The sequence below is a fragment of the Tachysurus fulvidraco genome, chromosome 17 (assembly GCF_022655615.1).
Source record: "Tachysurus fulvidraco isolate hzauxx_2018 chromosome 17, HZAU_PFXX_2.0, whole genome shotgun sequence".
Lineage (NCBI taxonomy): Eukaryota > Metazoa > Chordata > Actinopteri > Siluriformes > Bagridae > Tachysurus > Tachysurus fulvidraco.
The window spans coordinates 17,710,533-17,735,558 of record NC_062534.1 but is presented as its reverse complement, the minus strand read 5'-3'; the positions used below and the strand labels follow the sequence as shown (position 1 = coordinate 17,735,558).

General features: G+C 37.7%; 1 protein-coding gene across 3 annotated transcripts in view; it reads left to right on the top strand.

Moving 5' to 3' along the window:
* The window catches only part of htr4 (5-hydroxytryptamine receptor 4), a 73,742-nt gene extending 51,755 nt beyond the window's left edge, over positions 1 to 21,987 (top strand). For 2 of the 3 annotated variants that reach the window (XM_027136006.2, XM_027136008.2), the window contains one exon: positions 18,869 to 21,987. In XM_027136006.2, coding sequence (XP_026991807.1) covers positions 18,869 to 18,956 — 88 coding nt within the window. In that variant the 3' untranslated portion in view covers positions 18,957 to 21,987. Of the gene's footprint in view, positions 1 to 5,189; positions 5,275 to 18,868 lie in introns of all 3 variants that reach the window. The other variant, XM_027136007.2, reaches the window with a different exon arrangement.
* Positions 21,988 to 25,026: the final 3,039 nt, after the last annotated feature.

Genomic DNA, 25,026 nt, shown 5'->3' with positions numbered 1-25,026 from the left:
ACCAGACAACATTCCTGGCAGGGTGCTCAGAGAATGTGCGGAACAGCTAGCGGATGTCTTTACGGACATCTTCAACATTTCCCTGAGCAGCGCCGTTGTTCCTACGTGCCTCAAAACTACCACCATCGTTCCTGTCCCAAAGAAGTCTACAGTGTCTTGCCTCAATGACTATCGTCCCGTTGCACTCACACCCATAGTTATGAAGTGCTTCGAGAAGCTCGTCATGAGGCACATCAAGACCCAGCTACCACCCTCACTTGACCCCCTACAGTTCGCGTATCGTCCAAACCGCTCCACAGACGATGCCATTACCACAGCCCTCCACTTAGCCCTCACCCATCTGGACAATAAGGACACTTATGTACGAATGCTGTTCATAGACTTTAGTTCAGCATTCAATACAATCATCCCTCAGCACCTGATTGGGAAGCTGAGCCTGCTGGGACTAAACACCTCCCTCTGCAACTGGATCCTGGACTTCCTGACTGGGAGACCTCAGTCAGTCCGGATCGGGAACAGCATCTCCAGCACCACCACACTGAACACTGGAGCTCCTCAAGGCTGCGTGCTCAGTCCACTGCTGTTCACTCTGCTGACTCACGACTGTGCAGCAATGCACAGATCGAATCATATTATTAAGTTCGCCGATGACACGACCGTGGTGGGTCTCATCAACAAGAACGACGAGTCAGCATACAGGGAGGAGGTGCAACAACTAACTGCCTGGTGTAGAGCCAACAACCTTTCTCTGAATGTGGACAAAACTAAAGAGATGGTTGTGGACTTCAGGAGAGCACAGAGCGACCACTCTCCGCTGAACATCGACGGATCTTCTGTAGAGATCGTCAAGAGCACCAAATTTCTGGGTGTTCATCTAGCGGAGAACCTCACCTGGTCACTCAACACCAGCGCCATCACCAAGAAAGCCCAGCAGCGTCTCTACTTCCTCCGAAGGCTGAGAAAGGCACATCTCCCTCCCCCAACCCTGACCATGTTCTACAGAGGGACCATTGAGAGCATCCTGAGCAGCTGCATCACTGTCTGGTTTGGGAACTGTACGATCTCGGATCGCAAAACCCTGCAGCGGATAGTGAGGACAGCGGAGAAGATCATTGGGGTCTCTCTTCCCTCTATCATGGACACTTACACCACACGCTGCGTCCGCAAAGGCAACAGCATTGTGGATGACCCCACACACCCCTCACACACACTCTTCACCCTCCTGCCGTCTGGAAAAAGGTACCGAAGCATTCGGGCCCTCACGACCAGACTGCGTAACAGTTTCTTCCCACAAGCCATCAGACTTCTCAATAACCGAACTGTACTATACTGAGCACAACATACACACATATCATCTGTATGGACTGCACAGACCCTCACAAAACACACACACTGTTTTGCACACTTTTCTGCTGTTTTTGCACATATTGGACAATATCTCAGTCATCTGCTGTTTTTTGCACAACTCCATATATAATCCAAAGGACCTGCTGCTAAGAACCTGCTGCTGTTCATTCTTTTACTGCACAAAATACTGTTTGAACATTCAGTATTTACACCGGTCGGTCGGCGCTGTTTCTGTTACTGTGTATTGTCTTCTGTGTATTGCATTTTTTGTACTTTTTGTATTGTCTTGTAACTTAATGTCTGCACTGTTTTTTGTCCTGCACTGTCTTTTGTCCTGCACTGTCTTGCTTGTCTTGTCCTGCACTGTTTGCACCAGGTTGCACAGTTGCACTTTATGTGGCTAAGACTACTTACATGTCCTTAGCCCTGTCTTTGTTTTATGTAGCACCTTGATCCTGGAGAAACGTTGTCTCATTTCACTGTGTACTGCAACAGCTATATATGGTTGAAATGACAATAAAAAGCTTCTTGACTTCTTGACTTCTTGACTTGACCATTAAGATTTCTACGTGAAAGTTTTCTTTTTTTTCTTTAGTGATTTAGAGATTTAATCATTTATGTCAGCCTGAATCTTATGACTATACGCAAACTCGAGTTCACATGCAGTTAGCACTTTGGGAGATTAGAATCTGTGTGATTACATAAACACTTTAGACATTTATCACAGAATTCCTAGCCCATTTGAAAACAGAAACCCCTGGAGGTATAACACACCGACACTGCACAGGACTTCACTGCTGCACATGATATATTCCACTGACATCTCATACTCATAATTGTCTGGAAGTATAGCAGGGAAATTAGTTCCACACATGTGAACTGTAGTGTTCAGATAACATTAACAATTCTCATCCACAGCAGAAGACGTCTTAAAGACGCTGTCTTGGGGTCATAAGATTCTGACATGTCCTGGCACTAATTATACAGTATAAGAAAAACTGAATTTCTGAAAGGCTGATACATTCTGTCTCTCTGTCTCTCTCTCTCTCTCTCTCTCTCTCTCTCTCTCTCTCTCTCTCTCTCTCTCTCTCTCTCTCTCTCTCTCTCTCTCTCTCTATCTCTTTCTTTCTCTATCTCTGGATGTGATGATGTAGAAGAGCTATGTGAAGTGTAGGTTAGCTATATAACACCAGGGTGGCACCCTTCAACAGTACATTTGCACATTAGACGTTCAGAGATTTATGGCTGCTTGCAGTGTTGTAATGTAACGAAGTTACTTCGTTACTGTACTTAAGTAGAATGTCACTTTACTTCGCTATTTAAATTTATGTCAACTTTCACTTTTACTCCACTACATTTCCTAGATAAAATGTGTACTAATATTATTAGTTATATTTCCACTAAGCATCTTCATTACTCGTTACTCGTAAAGTAAAATCAGAAGAAATGTGTGCGACTATAATAAGGGAGGTTTGGCGAATCACTGCTCCTAGATTGTATTACGCACGTCCGCATGCACGCTCTAGGGAGAAGCACAGGCACGCGCAACGTGCATGCGCGCAGTCAGAGCTGGAGGCATTTATGTATAATGTTAATCGCAAAGCTGCAAAGACGGCAACCAAAAGCAGTGAAATTTCACTATTCTTATTACCAGAGTTGATAGCACAAACAAAATATTAATGCAAACAATCCATTCAATACTAAATAAAAATAACATTTATTGATTCGGTCTTTGTCCTGTGAATATTTGTTTATTAATGACTGCATTCATTGGACACACTGTTAGTAGAGAATGCACACATACATGAACTGATTTGATTCGACTGGCATCATTACATCATGCATAACATTTTGGTGTCCACTTTTGCCATTTAATAATACCATAACTTTTGGCTTTTTCTAGTACGATACTTGTACTTTTACTCAAGTATTGCTTTCTAGTACTTTATACAACACTGGCTGCTTGTGTGTGACTTTGTGTGTGTAACAGATATTGCATGTATTTTATTAGGAAAAAAGTCCACACAACTTTGATCATCTGTTAACTGTACATGTTACAGGGGGTCGTAAAAGAGCAGCTTATAAAGGGCAAAACATACCAGTGTTTTATAAGCTCTACAATTTCTGCAATTTAAACTGGCAGTATTAGTTAATACGCACATGTAATGTGAAACAGGCGTCAAGAGTCTCATCGCTCTTGAACAGCCATTGACAGATGTTTGCTTGATGTAGCCCTGGCCTGAAAGGATGCACATGTCAGATATTAACAGTGAAAGGATCGAAGCTGTGTCCTAGTTGGTTTGATCTTTGATAAACCTTAAACATACGAATTACATTATGCACTTATTTTGGGTTGATTTATCTCAGATGATCAAACACAGCATTACATACATGCATTCAGCATTCATGTCAGGGATGTACATTACAAAGAGCTCTCTGGTCATGTGCAGATGTCATGATATGTCACTTCAGCTTTACTGTAAACAAGACAAACCATTCGAGCAGTGCATATAGCATCTATATCCAATTCATACTGAGCATTGTGGATATTTTGTCTACCAGATGAACTGTAGGCAAAAAGGAAGTTGTTTAGGATATACAGTAGATGTACAGAAGAATAAATAAATCCACTCGGCTTTGGGTTCTTTTAGGGCGGGCTTCATGGATATTTCAGTAAATGGCAGACAGTACCTTCTATTTGGAGAGAAGTGAGTCATTGCTTTGTGTTTGGCACATATTTCTGAACTATTTCTGTACCAGCTGACCTTTACATGCAGTTTGATTGCTGCGCCTATTATATAATCAACAAATGAGCTGCCTTAAACAAAGTGGATTTTAAGTGACTTTCCTCATTGCCTAGAAAACACCTGTATTTGCTCATCAAATAAAAACTACAGCAATCTGTTAGCATAAAAGGAATCAGCATACAATCAATGATGTAGTGGTATCAACAATTTCCTTTGCAAAATATATTTCCAAAGCAAAGCCGTCATAGATACTGAAGAGAAGCATGAATTCGTTAGGGTTTGTTAAGAAAAATAGAATACTGAAATTAATTAAATATGAAGCACTGGTTTTGCCTCATGACTGAATAATTTATTGACTGGTTAATTGCTGTAACAATAAACAAGAGAAATAAGCTTTTAATTAAGGACTAAAACATGACTGGGCATGTTGAAGAGTGTTATTCCTCTAATCTCATAGCCGTGTACCAACAATTACAGTTTTAGTTTCTTAGTAAATGACACAACCTGCATTTGATCCATTTATAGATATATGCAATGTTATGAATCATCCATGAGTCAAGCAGTTATAGCACAATGATGTTCAAGACTCCTTTTATAATCGTTATATAAATGTCTATTAAAAGGAGGCTGATTGTTCTTTGTTAAATAGCAACATATTTTCTTAATCAGTTTATTTTTATATTCGACTTTAGATTCCGCTTAATTATGTGACGCATCAGCCATACAAGTTCTACTGAACGAACAATTAGGAACAATAATATTTTAGATCATGGACATTAATATAAGCCTGATTTGAATTACAGCCAGAACTAATGTTAGAGACATGCTGTTATAGAAATTTAACTCACACCTTCTGAATTTAATATCACTGTGGTATTTGAGATATATCACCGGAAAGAAAATTCTGATGAACATTTTTAATAGTGCACCCGCATAAAGAAACCTTTAAACTGTGTAGAATTGGATATTGATGTATTAACTTGCTTTTCCTCATCTCTTTTCTGTTTTCCTCTTCCTTCGTGTCATGGTTCCCTTTTTTCTTCTCCAAATGTGTGCCTCTCTGCTGCCCTCTGTCCCGTCTGCTCTCTGCTCCAGCGGCTGCTCTTCTGCTTCTAAACTCCTGCTCTGGTTCTGCAACACTAAGCCTGTTCCTGTCTAGTGCTGTGTGAGGAGCACACAAGTGAGTCTTTCACTTACAAACAAACACTCATGCACAAGCACACACACACACACACACACACACACACACACACACACACACACACACACACACACACACACACACTTCCTGTTCTTTCACTGTGCTGACCCTGTTGCGTTCAGAGTCAGTAAAGCATCTGATTGTATATCTGTATGCAGTACAATGCTTTACCTTTAAGCTGTGTGCATTTTGTATTTAAGTGACTTTTTTAATACAGCTGTTTTTTCTTTTGCATTTTGGGGATAACCTTTAGCTTTAGATTTAGCTATTACTGAGCTCCAGAAAATGTACATGTTAATAGAAATGCCGCACATAGAAAGCTTTTTGTGTGTTAGTTCATGTCCTAGTGCATTAGATTTCAATGCTCAGTATGTACCTGGACCTTATGTTGCTCTTTATGGGCAATTTCACACTCAGATGATCTTGAAAAAACTAAAGAATCCTGGTTGCTTAGTATGGATATGTACAGTATGGTGCTTTAATGATAACAAACAAACGAAAACACTACCACACCAGCAGTCTTTAATAAGCCATGAGCACGTCTTAGCACCTCAGTGCTCAATGCTCTTGAGCAACATTGGCACACTTAGCAAAGCAAGGTATGAATCCAAATGATAAATCTGTTTAGCTTCTGAGTATCTAACCATGCAGGAACTCTTGGTGAATGGCAGGATGAGGGTCACTATATATGCAAAGAGTGTAATTAAGGGCATCCAACTTGTGCTTTCTAGAGTTTAAGGTCATCCGATGGTGACCACATTTTGGACGGTTATCCGCTCTGCCAATCTGTTGAAACCTAATCTGTAATCAGAACACAGCCAAGCTTCTGGCAGTGCTGGCACATAACACCCCTGCTTGCAGACAGTGACCCCTTTACCCCACCCGTCTGCATCTAAAATTCAAGGTATTATAGAATTCACAAGAAATTGACTAAGTGTGGCTTTAGCAGCGGGTAAGAGATTTAAAGGGAATTATATTTGGTATTATAATACCTGGAACCCAGTGACATTTTGTGTAAGTGGCAGGTTGCTATACCTTACTGCACATGCTCTTTAACTCTACATAATGCTTAAAACACAGCTAGTTTGTTGTTTCAAACAGCATTGAATCCATAGTTAGGTTTGAAACAACACAGCTAGTTTTTTGTTTCAAACAGGGTTGAGTCCATAGTTAGGTTTGAAGAACCTCAACCAGGAAGTGAATTTACTTCCTCTCTTCACACACTCACAGTAACTCTGAATAAGGCTTCAACTAGTTCTAGAAAACAAAAGTCTTCGCTTAATTTTAGTGAAAAGTGTAAATCTGTAAGACAAAAGGAAAAGGAAAAGTGTAAGACAGGAAATCTTTATAGATATATGTTTAGATGCCATGTATCTGAGGGATGCCAGCTTAGCTTCCAGACAAGTGCTCAAGTCAAGTATCCTTGGGAACGTAGATTATAAACGTTATAAATATCAGGAGCGTAACATAAACAGAGCTTTATGAAGGGCTGTGCTAATCACAGTAAATTTAAGTTTCTGTATTACTTCTGTTTGTTTACATCTCAGAAATCACATAGAGTTTATGCTCTTTTATGAATGATGGAAGCAAGCAAAAACTAAATAAACAAAAACAAATCATTAAAGATTAATGCGTTATGTTATTTCAGATGGGGTTTATGCTCTCAAAGGTTTTGAATGGGTTTGTTGGTTTGGGTAATGGAGATGATCATAAGTAGTTCTATATACTGAATGAATAACTTTTAATGATGTTTAAAAATCTATGGATTGAGTTACAATTCTAATTGTAAGTATGTTTTCTGATGCAATAATGACTCAAAGCACTGGCCCTATTCTCGCTGCACTTTTGTTATGGATGGATATTAGATTGCCCTTTGAGCTTGAAGGAAATGTCTGACTTGATGCAGTTATTATGATATCAAGCAAGGATAAGTGACCTTTCCTAAATGATTATTTCATCAGGTATTTCAAAAAGTAGTTCTGCTAGATTTACCAGAAAGGTTGATTTGAGCCGAGGCTGTCAACTCGGCACAATATATTGTACGTATATTGTACTGTAGGAGAGCAGCTTTTAGATACTTAGCGTTAATAATGCTGAAAGAGGAAAGCGAGCGTCCGCAAGCTCTTACATCCCAGGACAGTAAATTAATACAAAACGATCAGTTTTTTAATAAATGCCCGACAAAAAGAATACAAAACGGTTGACAGAATTAATGAGAATAATCTCTTAATGTTTTAATAATCCATTACATATAACAATGGGGTACATGCAGAGATCATGAGAAAATTTAATCATGATCATGACAAAACAAGAAAGAAAAAATGTAATAATGCATGGCCTCATAGGACTTCCCTAAACCTGTGCTTAGTCTATTTACTTTTAACTTTTCCTCCACAGGCACATTTATTACACCTGCACCTGTATTTCACACACACAAATTAATCACTGCTGATCATGTGTTGCCGATGTGTCAGTGGCCTGGAAAACATGAGCTCAAATGGAAATCTTTTACTCTGTAATTACCTGACATGACTGTTACTGATAGGCTGCATGAATTTACAGGCTAAAAAGGAATCCGATCCCACCTGCTTCTTCACACCATTCTGTGCATCTTTCTTAAGACTATTAGTAATGACCTTACTTCCACAAATAATCCACTTTAATACATTTATTGACAAAAAAATGAAATACTGTTGTTTTATCTTTGAAAGACAGTTGGACCTGGCCTCTATGATACCCACTGATACTGATACCCACAATTACCAACAATGACTTTATGTATAGATATAGAAATCCAGCCTCTAGTGTCTTCACTAATCTATAAAAACATCTCAAACTGCTCCAGGATGCAAATTTCTGGTCCTTTGTGTCATTGTATAATCACAGTCAATTTTTACTTTGGCCATGATAGGAATAACGAGGAGGCTAAGATTGCCTAAAGCATTCCAGATTGTTGTCTGGGTTAAATTTAGCAGTGCAAATGTCATGATAGAGTCAGTGCTTTTTATGGATGCTGATGCTGACGTTACTGAAGACAGATGTTTGGTTTAACGAGTGGAGCCACATTATCGATTCCAATCAGTTCCACAAATGCAGGAAAGGTCGATGTCATGATCTAAGCTATGATACTGTGACCTGCATCTCTGAATCTCTTAATTCTCTTTTTAAAATCTTTGAAAAGTTCACTGTATTGCTTTTATATAAAAGGTACTAGGCTATTCACGCTATCAATTTTTTCCCTTGACAGTAAAATTGAGTAAAGTCTTAAGTTTCGAAGTGAGGCTTATTTTATGACCTAAAAGCTCAGGAATAATGCTTCTTCGTAGTGTATTGATTCTTGTAGATTTTCTCTATTGTATGTTTAAGATGAAATTCTGAGACAGCAGCCATGTTTTACTGTTTTTCCAAGTTTAAAGTGGAGACAGATTATTTTGTTTAATATACAGTATGTACTATATGGCTGTATATCCTATATATAAGATTGTAGACACCAGACCATCACACCTGTACGCAGGTCTACACGAAACTCATGCCACAAAGGCAGAGGAACAAAATCGTCTAGAATGCTTTTGTATGTTGTAGCATTATTATCTCCTTTCATCAGAATTAAGAGGCCAAACATGTTCCAGCATGACAGTGCTGCTGTGCTTAAAACTAGAAAAAAACTGACACTCTTTTATTGCAACTTGAACAATGTTTTAAACTCATGGTATCTTAAGTATGTAACCTAATGAACCAGCATTAATGTATCCGATGATAGAGATTTAAGCACTTATGGGTGTCGCTATAAGGGCGTCTGCCAAATGCTGTAAATGTAAATGTAAATTTAGATCCATGCAGACATGGTTTGTAAAGGCTGGATTGGAAGACCCTGAGATGAAATGGAGCACACACTCTAGTTTCCTCGACCAAAATCGTTGCCTGACCTTACTAATGCTCTCCTGGATGAATGAACACAAATCCCAATATCCTTACTCCAAAGTATATTGGAAAGCTGGGGGTTGTGATTACAGCAGAGGGGGACTATATCTGGAAGTATTGATGAGATGGTCAGGGTAAACATACTTTTGCCCATATTTAGTGTGTATTAATTCATTCTTTCACCATGGTGATTTTTAGCAAATTGAGAAATTGATTTAAAGCAAATGTACCCATATACCCTTTACCCTTTGTAGATTAGGTGTTGGTCTTAGTGTACTAGTATTAAGGTGTAGGACACTGAGACTCTATTTTTGTATGTCAAACTAGTTGATTTGTCATAAAATTTCAGTAAGTCTGTCCTAGCCCATTTAGTATGAAGATGTATAATGTACATGATTTCAAATGAGCTCCCTTTTTTCCACAAAAAAAGAAACTGTGATTGGATTTTTCCAACAGATGAAAATGGCTTATTTTTTCAGTCATTACCCTTTTTATTCAGTCCGAATTCAAGTACTGTGCCTCTTATAATGTGCCTGTATCTAACAGGCCTATCTGATTAATAATTCAGTTTAACCCCAATTAGACTCTTACAGTATTTGTTTGTGGTGCTAACAAGATTATCTTATAGCTACAAATGATATTTGCCACAAATAAATACTCAAAAAAGACAAGTGATCCTCATTAGTTGATCAGTTATTTAGCTTCCATGCAATTTCATTCACTGCCATGTGTGATGTATACAAAAATAAAATCTAAATTTAAAATAAAATATAGTGTTGGATTACATTTGAACTCCATAAATTCATAACTATGGTTGGTTCTCTTTACGTTTGATTTTAGCATCTGCAGTATGAACAGCTTTTACAGGTTATTTCCATTTATTATGTTTAAAAAAGAGACTGGTGTTGCACTTATAATGTTTTTTTTTTTCCCTTTGACTGCTCACAGCTTATTGCATGCCCACCAAACAGGAGAACCCAGCAAAGATCCCTGAAGGACTCGATATGTGTGGTGCAGATAGCAGCGCCATTTACAGAGCTATAAGCATCATGGTTGTCATAGCTCTTTGAATGGTACTGCCATATGTACTGAACTACCACCCCCATGATTCTAATGCATGACGTTAATCTCCTTACTTAATATTTTAATGTATGCAGATTGATTTGTTTGTCTTTGCTTCTTGGTTGGATGTACACTGCTCAGCATGCCAAGTAAGTATGGAGGAACAGGATTTTCTGTGCTCCTTGCTAAAGTTTACTTCTGTTCATCATTGCAAATACATATGGGGTTATGAAAAATGAATCAATAGAAGGAATGTTAGAGAGTTGGTTGCAGCAAGTGGCCTAGAGAGGCCTGGGGATGTAAACATTGCAAAAAGACATCAAGCTCAGTGGACTGAAGTGAAATCAGATAGAGAAGATGGTCTTAAAATTTATTGCCGGGTGAATGTGTTATTTCTTCTTTACCTCCGTACAAAGAGACACTTGATAATTGGGCCCATTATTACCTATATGCCTTTATGGCACAACCCCAGCATAAGATAAAATCCCAAACAGTCCCCAACAGTAATAATACTACTACTACTACTACTACTACTACTACTAATAATAATAATAATAATAATAATAATAATAATAATAATAATAATAATGTTGTCTTTTTTGTTGTTGTTGTTGTTGTTTTTCTTTTTTTTCTTTCTTTCTTTTTTTTTTTGTTGTTGTTGTTGTTTTTCTACCAAAGTTTTTCAAAGCACTGTCAATTGTGAAAATTACTAAATGGTTTAGCATTTAAACCTTAATAATGTATGACATCTGCCAATATGCGTTTGTGTTTATGACACTATATGTGGCCTTTGGTTTACGACATGGAGTATTTAAAAATTTCTATCTGCAATTTATTATGTGACTCTAGGACTTTTCTCTAGAAAAAAAAAATTCTCTAGTGTTCCTAGGACAGACTCCAGATGCTCTATGACCCTGACCAGGATAAACAGTTACTCAATTGGAATGAATAAATGAATCAATCAATGAATAAGTGAATGAAATTTATTCTTGTATGATTTTTATGTGAGGACAACAAACTGAATATGTGTGGGCTTTCCAAAGGGCATGGTAATTTAATTTGTAGATCATTGCACGCGTCCCAAGTAAGCTTTAGTGTACAGATGTGTTTTATCTAGTTTTAAACTCAATAGTGTTTACATTGAGGGAAGCGTGTGGTCTTGTCAGGTTGTTATGTGTGGTCGTGTGGTTGCTTGGCGGTATGTGTTCTTTCCACACAGCTTCTCATTCATGCCATACAGGAAATCTGCAGCCACTGCTGTGCTAGAGCGCAGTCTGCTATACGGATATTAAGCAAAAGAATCCAACTACATCATCATTTCTTATCATTTTTAATGTACTCATTAAACTCACAGCTTCTACTCATACATCCTCCTCCAGCGCTCAAGATACAAACATATAAAAACATGGCTCACATGATTTCTGAGGTATTTTTGTGCTGATATTTCCTATAGTTTTCTGACAGCTTTATTTCTTTTAGTAAACTTACAGCTTTTAGTTAACCTCCAGTGATTAGAACCTACATACAGTATTTATACACTGTCATAGAGTATACATAATACATAACACTGAAGAATACTAACAAAAGTGATGTACCTAAACACTCGGATGCTGAAATATATTTCTAATGAATTCTATTTATTGTTTCTTATGAAATATACTGTTTAATGTTTAAAAGTTGGAAGCAGGGTAAATGTTTGTCCTGTTCATCACTTTGTTAATACTTCATCACTTTATTTATTAACTATATTGTGCAGTATGGTAAAAGACCTCCTGTACATGTGCTTCATGTGGTTAGCGACTTAAATTAAAAGTGTGTGTGTGTGTGTGTGTGTGTGTGTGTGTGTGTGTGTGTGTGTGTGTGTGTGTGTGTGTGTGTGTGTGTGTGTGTGTGTGTGTGTGTGTGTGTGTGTGTGTGTGTGTGTGTGTGTGTGTTGCCAGTAAATTTATTTGGCTTCAAGGCTGGTGTGTTTGGATGATGCGATGTTTGTTTAAATGGTTATGTGTGGTCTGTCATGACAATCAGTTGGATGAACCTCTATGAACATTTTCAGTTGCAACCTTTAAGTTGTATTTTTTTGTAAAAAAAAAAAAAAAGAGGATGAAAATAAATGCCTCAGCCATATGGGATTACATGGGATTACAGCAGGCTTTAATAGCGTGTTTTAAGTAAAAAGAAAGTCTGTGACAGATATTAGAGTCTAACTGTTCCCAGTTGTGCCTTGTAAAAGAAAAAAAAAAACACAGCAATGCAGCATGAAAATGAGCCTGTATCCCAGTGGTCCAAGAAAAGCAGCAGGACGAAGTAAAGAAACAGTGGCACCCTGATGGTTAAGTGTGTGTCTGCCTTTTATGGCGGTAATCTCACACTCTCAAATATGTGGAGTTACTCAAGTAAAAATATCTTTATTTTATTTAGACAGAAATTTGTTTTTCTACTACCCAGGGTCTGTGTGCTACATGTATCTTTTGCAGTGACCAAAGCATTTGCCAAAATAATTGCAAAACATCACGCTGCCAGCTTTTGTATTAAGTATTAAAACAACAGCTTGATTGATTTTTTATATAATGGGCGTTTGTTGCATTGAAGTTGTTAAAAAATATATTATACTTACTAACTACTTTTTGAACTCTTTTATTCAATTATCTACAGTCATGCAGATGCGCATCAAGAGCTTAAGTTAATGGTCAAGTTACACATGAGGACGAAGAGATAATTTAATCTCACTGACTGATCATGGCTTTGTTTGAGTATTTCATTAACCACTCGTTTCCTAGATTTTTCTTTTACCACAACACAAACGATTTTGCACAGAATGGTTGACAGAAATGCTACTGTAACTCATATAATCTCTCTCATATAATAAACTCACAACCCGGGTGAGTAGAAAAGGTGTGCAGGTGTTCCTATTAAAGTGGCCAGTGAATGTAGCATTCCTCTTATATGTTTTTATTGCCTAAATAAATTTTCATCATAGCCAGGCAGCAGGAAAACTCAACAAACTTGTGTAGTACTCGATATGCGGTGAAAATATGTGCAGATACAGATCTATAAGCAGACTATCTCCTTTCGGGAGGCGAGATTGATTTCCAAAAGTCACATTAAAGTTCGTATTCTGCCTCCTGCGGTATTCATTTATCTGAAAGGATTTTGCTGCTCTGCAAAAGGCAAAAGCAAGAGGTGCTGGCAGACTTAATCATGTACCTGCTGGAGTTTGTTGTCATGGTAAACTTATCTGCTCATCTGAGGGTATTCTGAGCTTTCTGCTATGTGTTGGGCTAGTTTTGGCATGAAAAGGACAGAAATGAATGCTCCACATTGCCATCTATGTATAAAGCCCTGGCCTTGACCATTTCACAAGGTATGCTTGTGAACATTTCTTACAATATTAGGCCTGGTTTATGCACTGAATTAAACATGAGTTACACAGACCTCTTGTCCTGCTCTCATGCTGTATAAAGAGTCAACCCCTTAGGTAAACGCTAGTACTCTTCTTTCCTCTGTGGGCTCTTATTGTGCTTTTTCACCTCTGTTTTTGTCTCTCCTGACATTTCCTTCTTCCATTCCAAATCTTCTATTTATTTTAGATAAGGAACACTTTATTTGTGCTGTAACTCACCTCTCAAATAATCAGTCCCGTTATCATTGTGTGTGTGTTCAATGTTGGTAAAGAATTTGTTGATCACAGATTTCTCACTGCAGAGTTCTTACTGTAAAGAGCAACATGTCAGTTTAGACTTTAGAATATATTGTTTATTTGCAAACCCATGCAGGCCTTCAGAGAGACAGAGAGCAGAATGTTAGGCTCACGTCTGGTATATCTCTGCCAGCTGGTGTGATGGATGGAAGTTATATTAGATACAGGGCAAAGCAGTTTGGTATGAAGCAGTCAGGCTGGGAAATGTGATGTTGGATGTCGATTCATCTCAAAAAGAGTAGAAATGCCTTTAACAAAAAGGTGAAACTGTAGCAATCAATAGCTATGACACTACACTGGTCCTAGTTGTTAAAAATGCTGTTTCAAAATAACACCAGGATCAAATCAGACTCTAAAAATTCCTTCCAATATTGTCTCATGGGGCAGTGCTAACAGAGTCCAGAGTACAAGATTTTGTGTATGAAGATGTTTGCTTAGGAAGGTGTCTTACTGTTGGAAGGGATGAAATCAGCTTTCTAGATGTCCAATAGTTGCAATTTAACAGTGGCACAGTATCTGCGTGATCCATTCAGACTCCTCACAGTGTATACCAAAATAAATCTGTGCTTTAGAATTTAACAAAATTATACATGGGTAATTAAAATTTAGCGCTATGGCCAGATTTTTAAGGGGGGTGTGTCTTTTGTTAGTTAGTTGTGCTGTCAGTCACGCAGGCATGTGTATTAATTCTGATTACTCCACAGTCAAGTTGCAAGTCTGTCACCATGAACTTCCCAATCGCACGCACCTATTTGTGCTGTATTAAATCAGCACGGAAATGCTGCATGTGTATGTGTATGGCCTTTTCCTTTCTTCTAATGTTAGAGATTGATACTAAAGTTTGGTAATGGCATCAGTGTACTGTACTCATATTTGAGGATTTATCACACAGTAGTGTTTCAGTCCATCGCACACCCCGGCCATCAGTGGCTGACATGCACAAGACGCATTGCTAAGCTAATAGCCTAGCTGTTTGCCTGTCGGCATGCTAAGGAGAAGATTGTTTTCATTCCTCTGTAGCTTCTCCTGATTGGAAATGAAAAGGAATCTACTTTTTAGGACAGGATGTTTGGAAGATGTGTGATTGATAAGTTTAAATGCACACCTTAAATTGCAGCTCAGGTAAAGTGAGTTAAATTTTAAAACACAACGTGCTTTATTATGCACGTCTGTGGTATTGTTTTATACACAGACGTGTTGAATCAAGAGCTGCTTATCAAGTGATTTGATATGATATATGATATGATATGACATATTATTACTCCTTTCATAAAAATAGTGTAGCCATCTGTAAACAGTGCATCATGTTTCTTCTTATTACATACAAACACCACATTCCTGATCCAGACTCGGCTGAAATGAGTCCGAATCCCTGATGCCAGCTGCACCACATCTATCTAGATGAGTTGGAAATAGATTGCCCCTTCCCACTAATAAGCTTGAAATTGCAGATGGTATCATTTTATGGAGTAAGTTTCTATCACAGTCAAAATCTCTGGCTGCCTTGTCTTGCTTAATCCCAGACCCCTCAGACCCTCTCTTTCTCCAGTTTAGATTTTACTTTCTCTCTCTCACTGATATAACACAGTGAGTATCACACACTGCATCACAAGTCAATTTTCTGGGCAGATAAGAAAACCTTATAAATGAGGTTTACAGGCCACGCAATGCCTTTTGTCCTCTCCAAACATGTTCAGTATCTAACATAAAGCTGGAACTTTAATGATCTTCGCTTCGGTTATAAATGTGTGCTTGTGTCTGTGGGTTGACAGCTGACTTTTTTTATAGTATCAATACACAGAGGAAATAGAGATGCCTGCTATCAGTGTATAAGTCTGAAAGCACTAACTGATCATCCTTTAGCGTTTTAATGTCTAGTAGAATTTTTTTTTTTTTATGGTTCTGCTTGTTTTCCTTGCATAAATGCCAGTGTTAACCACCTGTGCTGATGGTGTTTCCCTCAAGTACTTCCCATTTTAAAATGTTTTCCAATGCGCCTGGGATTACTATATAAAATTATATACTGTAACTAACCAGACTAATTATTTTTTTTATTTGTGATCCTGGAAAGATTTTTATTAGCACTTCTTTCACATCTGAGCATCTGTGGACTATCGTGAGGGATGCAGGTCGTATTTGCTGAATAATATTTGAATGTCTTAAAAAAGTAAGTAAATAGTAAGCTGACGTTTTAAACCCTTAGACCCTTTACTTATTATTCATGAATTCATCTTGAAGCATATTATTCAATCAGTAATTTTTTATTAAATAAATAAATAGAGTGGCTAATTGGGAGCGCTAAATCGTCTGTAGTGTGTGAATGCGTGTGCTGGTGTGATAGACTGGCATCCTGTCCAGGGTTAAATCTGCCTTGTGATATCCAGAAAATGCAGAAATATAGTAAAAGAGATCCTGTGTGTTAAAGAAATTTAAAATGTCTTTATAATATTCTGATTGATATTTTCCTTGTTATATATTACATATGTTGTTTTATTATTATTTTTTTTCTTCATGTGTTTGTTTGAATTAATGCTTAGAATAAACCCCCAATATTTCAGGCAACATGTCTCTGTAGAGCACTGGAATGCTGTTCTCATTGTTCGTGACTAAACTCAGATAGTTCACTTGGCACTAAAACACTCTTTGCTATAAGCCAACTGCTCAGCTAACAAGAGTGATTTCATCTGTGTTTGAACCTTTGCTTTCATTTAGACCTTTTCATGACCTTCCTCAACTCATTGTATTGCGTATCCACAGAGGGTCTCTAAACGCTGTCAGTCTATTGAGGAAGAGTTTTAGGAGAACGTGGCTGAATGAAATGAATGTGAACTTTTCACACAGACTGAGTGAACAAGAGCAGAGCAAATCCCTAGAAAGCTTTTCTTATTATTCTATATTAAAAGAAGCTCCTTGGAGAGAGATGAATGTTCTTCCCACACTTTTGCTCCGTTGCCTGCAATGGACTTTTGGAAACCAAACCAGCAGATTTCAAATAATGACAGGGGAACGTTTGAGCTGCAGTCATGCAAACTACCTCAAAAAGGGCTAGCACTTATTTTTCTCTCTTCCTCTATATCTTTTCTTCCTGTCTGTTTCCCTTTCACACTCATATTATATCAGATGATACACAGAAGCTAACACAATCCACAGAAGGAGCCTGGTCCTTAACCCTGTTTATGTTTGTTTCACTGAAGTCTCTTGATATTCTTTTTTTCTTCAGTAAGACTAATGTGTTTGATTAAAATTTCAACTGTCATTACTCAGTCTCTCCCAGCAAACCTCAGAAGTTCACAGTGTAGGACAAAGAGAAAAAAAAAAGCCTAATGTTTAGACTGGATTGTCCATCCTGTTTATTGCAGTTCTGCAATGTATTGGAAAATCTGACATTTCAGGTAACATTCATTCCTAAGCGACTTTAGCACAGTGTTTCCTCTGAATGAATATGTAGAATTGAGCCACTACAAACACTGCATTCAGTAAGATAGTAGAAATGTGGCAACAATTCTGCTTTGTTCTTGCTCTACTGAAAAGCTCTAGCACATTAGCAACTTCTGAGTCGATGAAGGGTTTCAAGGCTTTACGTCCAATTTCCTGTCAGGAATCATCTCCTGTTTGCTCATTTCTAAACAAAAGCATTTACAGTGATTTTTGGAATAGAATTGCAGCACCCCAGATGGAGGAATTTTAGTATATAATAAAATGAACGACTACCTGTACAATCTTTCATACTCCACCCAAGCAAACACTCACTGCGTTCAGGAAAGCATTGAATGCATATATAAATGTTCACCAAAGAACATTTCATTGTTAGTGTGTTCCAGCTAATAATAAAGACTTTCTGCCAGAGGTTTCATAAAAAAAAATAATAATAATAAAAAGTCTATAATTGTTATTTTTTAATAATTAAATGTCAAAGGATTAAATCATTGATTTGTAAGATAATTGCATGTTTGAGAAATATCTCAGCATATGATTTCTAAGAAGTAAGTACAGTATGCCAGTATATAATATTCAAATTGAGAAAAAAATAACGGAAAAATACCTATGAGTCTCGCTTGTCTGCAGGTCAAATTTATTGAGTTCCCAATATCCTTCATCACTTCCCCAGAATGCACATATTGCCACATGTCTGCTTGCATTAAAGTCATATGCAGTTTTATAAAATATGTAATATCCACGGAAGCACTGAGCAAAGGCATGTGTAGCTCACGGAAATGGCCGTCCTAAATTATTGAAGACCTTTAAGACAGCAGTGTTTTAACTACTACTGTCAGAAAGCAGAGTTTTCCTTTAAGGAAGCATTTGGAAAAATTGGATGGCTATGAATTCTGACACACTACATGATCAAGGCTGTAATAATACCACTTTTCTTCTGTGGGATAAAAAGTGCATTATGCCATTTTAAAGGTGGTTTAAACCAGTAGTAATCATAGAATTCCAATCATGCCTTAAAAAACTGTGATTTGTCCATTTAATGAATTTCTGATTCTGTTTTTTTTCCCCAGTCTCATACAGACCTACTCAGCTCTGCTGCTTTTCATTAAAAGGAGTTTTTCGAGGCATACATACGCTGTGTCTGAATCTATACCCTGTATTTACTTCTATCACCTTCTGTTCTGTGTGATATAATAGTCCTTACATGTTGTGCTCCCAATCATCCAGCTTTGGAAATAGTGATTACGGTGCCATTTTGAACACAGCGGTAGTGGGTGGATATGGGAGACATGTCAATGTTTTCAATGCACTTACGATTCACCTCATACATTGCTCCATTACAGTGTCATTACTCTCACTGCAGTGTTCCCTAGTGAAACACTGAAACAGAGCCGCTCACATGACTCGGAGAGAAGATCTGATTACAAAAAAGTAACTCTTTTTTTTTTTTACTTCCAGGTACTCAGTTTTACACAATGGGAACAACGTCGAACAGGAGAAACTGTCAGTGCAGAATGACACAGAGTCACAGGAATCCTGCTTCTGATCACATTTTATCAGGGCAGAAACTGGAAGGTGCCATCGCTCACCATCAGCCCCCTCAAATCTGCAGTGCAAACTCACACAGTGGAGTCCAGGAACAAATTACTGAGTGCTGGACTGAGCTGAGTTATATGCCCTAAAATCTTGTGAACAATGTTGCCAAAGGTATTTGATTTATATTTAAGGATTTAATTATTTCTAAGGTTTAGATCCGTTAACGAGTTCCGCTTGTTCCCCTGTGACTATGATTAAGTAACATGCCAAAATATGGTTTCACACACATTTTTTGTGAGAAATATTTAAGCAGAATTTACAATCAGGAGAACATTTCTGTGGCACAAAAGTCGCATAACAAACACACCGTGTTAAATTGTGTTGGTTTTATTTAAGTCTCACATTGCTGATGCAATTATTTCTTTTCTTTTTTTGCAGTTTTTACAGTATGTATAAAAATGTTCATTCATAGAAAAATAATGTTCGGCAAATAATTAATTTACAATTCCATGCTGTTTTTGATCCACTCTGACAGACAAGTGACAACAGAAAACGTGCCTTTGGGTGATATTAAGAGCAGGAAAACAAATTCATGTTCTCTAAAAAAAATTTCCATTACATAAATATAGTCCTTAGTTCTTATGGATCCAAAACTGAGGTCATTGTTTGGACAGGAATGATGGTACTTGAGTATCTTTGTTAAATCCATGTTGTTGGGTTTGTTTGTTTTTTTTTAAACAGATGATGTAACCCACTCAGATATGTCATTTTCTCTCTCTGATCATGTTTATTGCATTATGAGCATCAAATAAGTTCTCTACGTTCATTTGGACCAAGGTTCTGCTTTGCATACCTCACCTCACCTAACATTTATTTATACAGTCATTGTCATCTAGTGCATTGTCTGGTTTAATCCTGGATGCCTCCGATATGCGTGCATCCAACATGTATCATTTCTTATGAATCTGCAGAACAAAACCATATCCGTGTGCTTCAGACGTTGTCCGATTGTCTTCCTAAAATTCATGCTAATCACAAATCTGGCAAAACCTTTACTTCTATCAATCCTGAAATAAGCAGCCTATAGACTAGGGTTTTTTTTCAGTCTTCATCCGAGCCTCCAATGAGATCATCATAAACATCATGTCATAAAACTGCAAAATGTTCAGTGTCAGCTATCCTCAGCAGAGACTTTAACTTCCGATGAAAGAATTGTCACAGGATCGACGCAGGTTATTTACTTACAGGTTGATCTGTCACTGTTTCATCCAGATACATAAAAAGCGAATGGAAAACCCTTCAGAATAATTATTCCAATCATGCTTTGTTTTTATTTCTACATAATAATCTCTTCTGCAATTAAAGCACTTATAGCACTTTTAAAAGATATTGACTACAGTTTTCATAAAAGATACAGTATTCTTGTTGCTAATATTTTAACTGAGACCAAATTTTTAAAGGAAGAACAAGGAAAATTCCTTAAATGTGACAGTTTGTTAAAGTGTTAAGTGTGGTGCTGGTGTTGTTTTATCCCAAAAAGAGAGGGAAGCTCGTGAACAAACAGCTCCATGTGCTCTGCATATGCCCTGTACAGCTAGCTACATGTGTACATGATGGGGAGGGGGAAACCCTCAGAGTGTGTTTTATCCTTTTTTGCCAACAAAGCTAAAAACCATTCACAGGTGGATAGCAAAAGGTATAATTTTGTGTTGTTTTTTTTAGCAGGTGGTCTTTATATTCTGAAGGTCAGAGATTGGCACGTAAGTCTGCTTTGAATTTGCTGTAAATAGGAATAATTTATGCGAGGAATCTGGTTGTGATCTTTATGAACCCTTGCTTCAAGTCTGAGGTATTATTCTTGGAGATTATTCTAACAGTTAGAATAAATGCTGGACTGCACAGTGTACGCAACATCCCACAGAGATATTAAGATATTCAGGATCACTTAGACGTTCACAATCACCTTGTGCCCATACAAGTTTTAGTTGTTTTTTTTTTAAAAACTTCAGAAAATACTGCCAGACAGAATTTCATACTGACTGTGAAGCTTGGAACTTTCATTTAATGAGAATGTAGTAAAGCGTTTAATTCGTTTTTTTTCTTCTTCTTCCAGTGCATTTTGGTACAGAATACAAAATTTCCCAAGATGTACATAGGAATCAGCTTAGTTTTAAAGTACGCTCTTCGGTTCACGGTACTCAGGATAAGTAGGTGCAACGTCAACTTCAGAATTACCAAGGCAGGCTTGACAGCTGTGTATTAAAAAGTGATTTTGAAGGATGTTAATTAACAACAAGCAGTCTGGAAAATTATTTTAATGCTCCTGTTCCACTCTGATACTTCGGGCTTTTTAATTATGTAGCACCCGTTGACCATGAGTCACTGAGCACTCAGCAATTTTAGTAGCAGATGCAATCATGAAAGAAAAAACAAATCACTTGCATAATTTTACTAGTGTCAGTGTGAAGTTTGCTGATGAGCATGCATTTGACTCTCAGCGTGTCGGGCACAGACGTGAAGTGACACATCCGAAAGTGTGTAGAAAGCTTTCCCACAATGGCTGCCAAATACCTATTGCGAGTTAGCAATGCAGTTTTACTGAACTGTGCTTCGTAATTCTCCGACTCTCTGATCTTGTTATGGGTGACGCATTACAGCGATGTTATAGTGTGACATGAAAGCTCACGTAGGCATGAGGAATGAACAAGGATACTTCTTTTGTGTATCCTTGCCCTAAAGACCCATTCTCTGTATTGTTATATTGTTCCCACTCTCTCTCACTCGCTCTCACACACACACTTACACAAACACCACTGTGTATGAAACCCTGAAGGCAGAAGTTCTAAAACATGAATGTGTTGTAAATCTGTCCATAAGTTGTACAAAAAATTTTGTAAACTCAGTATTTATTTTGGTGGATATAAAGATTGATATTTTTCATGTAAGGCTTCTCTTTCAGGGAGCTATGTGGATTACTTTTTCTGTTGCTATGTGACAGCTCTAATACATGATGATAATTAAAGATGATGGGATATAATGTACAATGTGTGTCGGCTGCTTCATCTTATACACCCCTTCATGTTATTTACCCTCATTACACTCAATCATGTAGCGCTCACCACTCAGCCATGAGAAGATATTTTATACACAGATGTATACATGGAAAGTTTGGGTCAGCTGATCACTGCATCACTAATCTTTCACAGAACATTTGTTGTTGTTTTTTTTTTGTTTAGAAGATGATTGATTTGAAGGATGGCAGGGTGGTGAGTGCAGGAAGAGCTGAAGACTTCCGCATATGGCTTCACTTTGTGTTTGCAGACGCTGACGGACGTGGACACAACTTGCTTCCTAAACATGTGCTCGTCAGACTAAATACAAAGCCACAATTGAGATGGAGTCAAAACAACGTGCAGCTGAAAACCCAGGAAGTTTTATCTTTTTTTTGTTGTTGTTATTTATCCTTATTATTGAGGTTTTTCTCGTTCGTTCCTCTTCCTGATCACTCTCGTGTCACCACTCTTTCACTCCTTTCTTCAGTCCTGCTGTAGTCTACGTTGAAGCTGCTAGACCACACAGATGTGTTGAATATAAATTCATTCATTTATACACAACATTGTCTGTGGAGCTGAAGATAAATGAGAAAATCTGTACTGTCCTCATCATTCGTTTGTGTGTATGTGTGTGTTTGTGTGCACATATCAGTGGTGCTACTTGTGTTTAATTCAGTCTGTATAGTTTCAGTCATCAACTTTCTGTGCTTGTGGACAGAAACAGACGAGACCAGTGGAGTATGATTGAATTTATTTATGAGTGACAGTGATTTATTCGGAAATGTTCTTTAGAGGTCCGTGTCATTTTAGAAGGTGTTTAAGAATCTATATAGTGATGAACAGCTAAGGATTGTTTAATATAATAATTAATCAGACGTTTGAGTATAAAAACATTAAAAGAAGGACGGTGTCTTAGGTCTGACCTAGATAACTGCAAACACTGTGAATATGTGATAATTTAATTTAATTTCAATTTACTGCTACAGCGCTTCTAACAATTGTCATTGTCTCAAAGCAGCTTTACAGAAGCAAAGAAACAAAATAAAAATTGTATTTATCTTTAACATGGATTCCTAATGAGCAAGTCTGGATCCCATCCTCATTTGGGTGACACTGGACAGTAAATAATATAAATGTAAATAATGTCCTTCCTACAACAATTTGTAGTTGTGTGGAATTAAGCATCCAGGAGCTCCTTTACACTAATTCCTTCCTGCTGAAATCTTCATATGTTCCCTGATAAAGACCTGAGCACAAGCTTGAGTTGTGAATTACAGAAGTAAAATATAGTATTTAGATGATATTTATATTATGAATTTATGCCAACCCAAAGTTGAGAATTTAGCTGTGACTTTAAATTTGAATGAATAACCTTCTAACAATTAGAAAAGAACATCAAATGCAGCCACTACTGACCGCTGATGGCTCAAATACAAGCCCACAGTGTGAAAAACATCAGTATTATTTCTGCTAACTGTATTATATAAATTCTCAGGTCTTGCCAGTTGATTCCTCTGGGCTTCCATACATCCCAAGTGCTGAGTTTCAGAGGTACCTCTGTGTGAATGAGCTGAGAAATGTCTTTCCTCCTGATTGCTATTTGGTGTGCCTTGCTGAGTTAAGTGCCCGCTCATCAGTCTTACTCTGAAAGCCTCTGGCCTTTTTCTTTTGCTGTGAAAAAAGCCCAAAATCTTAATTTCTCCCACTGAAATGTCAAGTGTTATCACAGGCTTTGTGTGTAGTGTGATCACTTCTAATTACGACACTGAGCAGACCCCTTTTTAGTCACAAGACAAATCGTCATTGCAATTATTATCACTTGTCTAGAACTGCAAGTCTTCCTGGTTGCATTTCATCTCTGCAAGTGCCTTTCATTTACTCTGTTTCTTTGTTTGTTTGCTGTTTTTGTTGTATTTTTTTAATCAATATGGCATATTTCCCTAAATTAAAAATCAATTATTTTAAAGTAATAAATACAGTCACAGACACTCACTATATAAAGGTATATACGTGTATATATATATATATATTTATATATACTTTACCTTTACCAGAACAGAAAAAGGAGTCAGAGGCTCCGGTGCACTGGAAAACACGAGATCCAAGTGATCCCAAACATTTCAACGGTTATATGCACTTAAGATAGAAAATTGCATACAGGAACAAGCCATTCAATGGCATTCAAGCCATTCATTTCTCAGTTCAGGACAGAAAAATCATATCTACATCTCATGATGTATTTCCTCTTCCTGGGAATAAGCACCTTGCCCGAATCCTTTGTGGCTTAATCTGCTATATGGGTTTTGTATACTGTACCTTCTATCCACTACTACTATATCTGTGAAGAGTATGTTGTGAGAGTCAATTCACCTACATGCTGGTGCTGGATCCCCAGTCCAAAGACATGTGTTGTAGGCTGACTGGCATCTCTAAAAGTCTCTAGCATGTGTGTGTGAGTGTGTAGTTGTGCCTTGCGACAGACAGGTTGACACCTCATCCAAGGTGTCCCCCGCCTTCTGCCCAGAGTCCTCCAGGTTCCCTGTAACCCTGGGTAGAATAAGCAGTAGAGAAAATGGATAAATTGATGAAAGTGATGTTGTGTTGTTTGGTCCCAAGACAGTATTCTAGTCTACTGCTTAATTTATACTTCTTATTAATTCTTTGTAGGTTAAAGATCACCATGAGGAAAATGGAGAGGTCAAAGCCCTTGTTTTCTCTCTGAAATGTTCAGATGATTAAAGCAACTGTGAATCTGCTTACAAAAGGCAGAACTCTCTGTCCAGTCTCTGATGAGCAATTAGAGCGACCCTCGTCTTACTTGAAATATCTTTTTTTTTTAGTTCTTTTCCTATTTTTCTCATTCCTCTCTATTCTGCTTTTCCTACTGCCTGGCCTTATCTCTCCATACCTCTTCTACACTTCTTCTCTGTACCATTACTCATCCGTCACCTTAACCAGCTGCTCTTCTTTTTGCATCTCATCTCCTCAACAATTTCCCTTGTTTGTTCAGACATCAGTGCATGACAC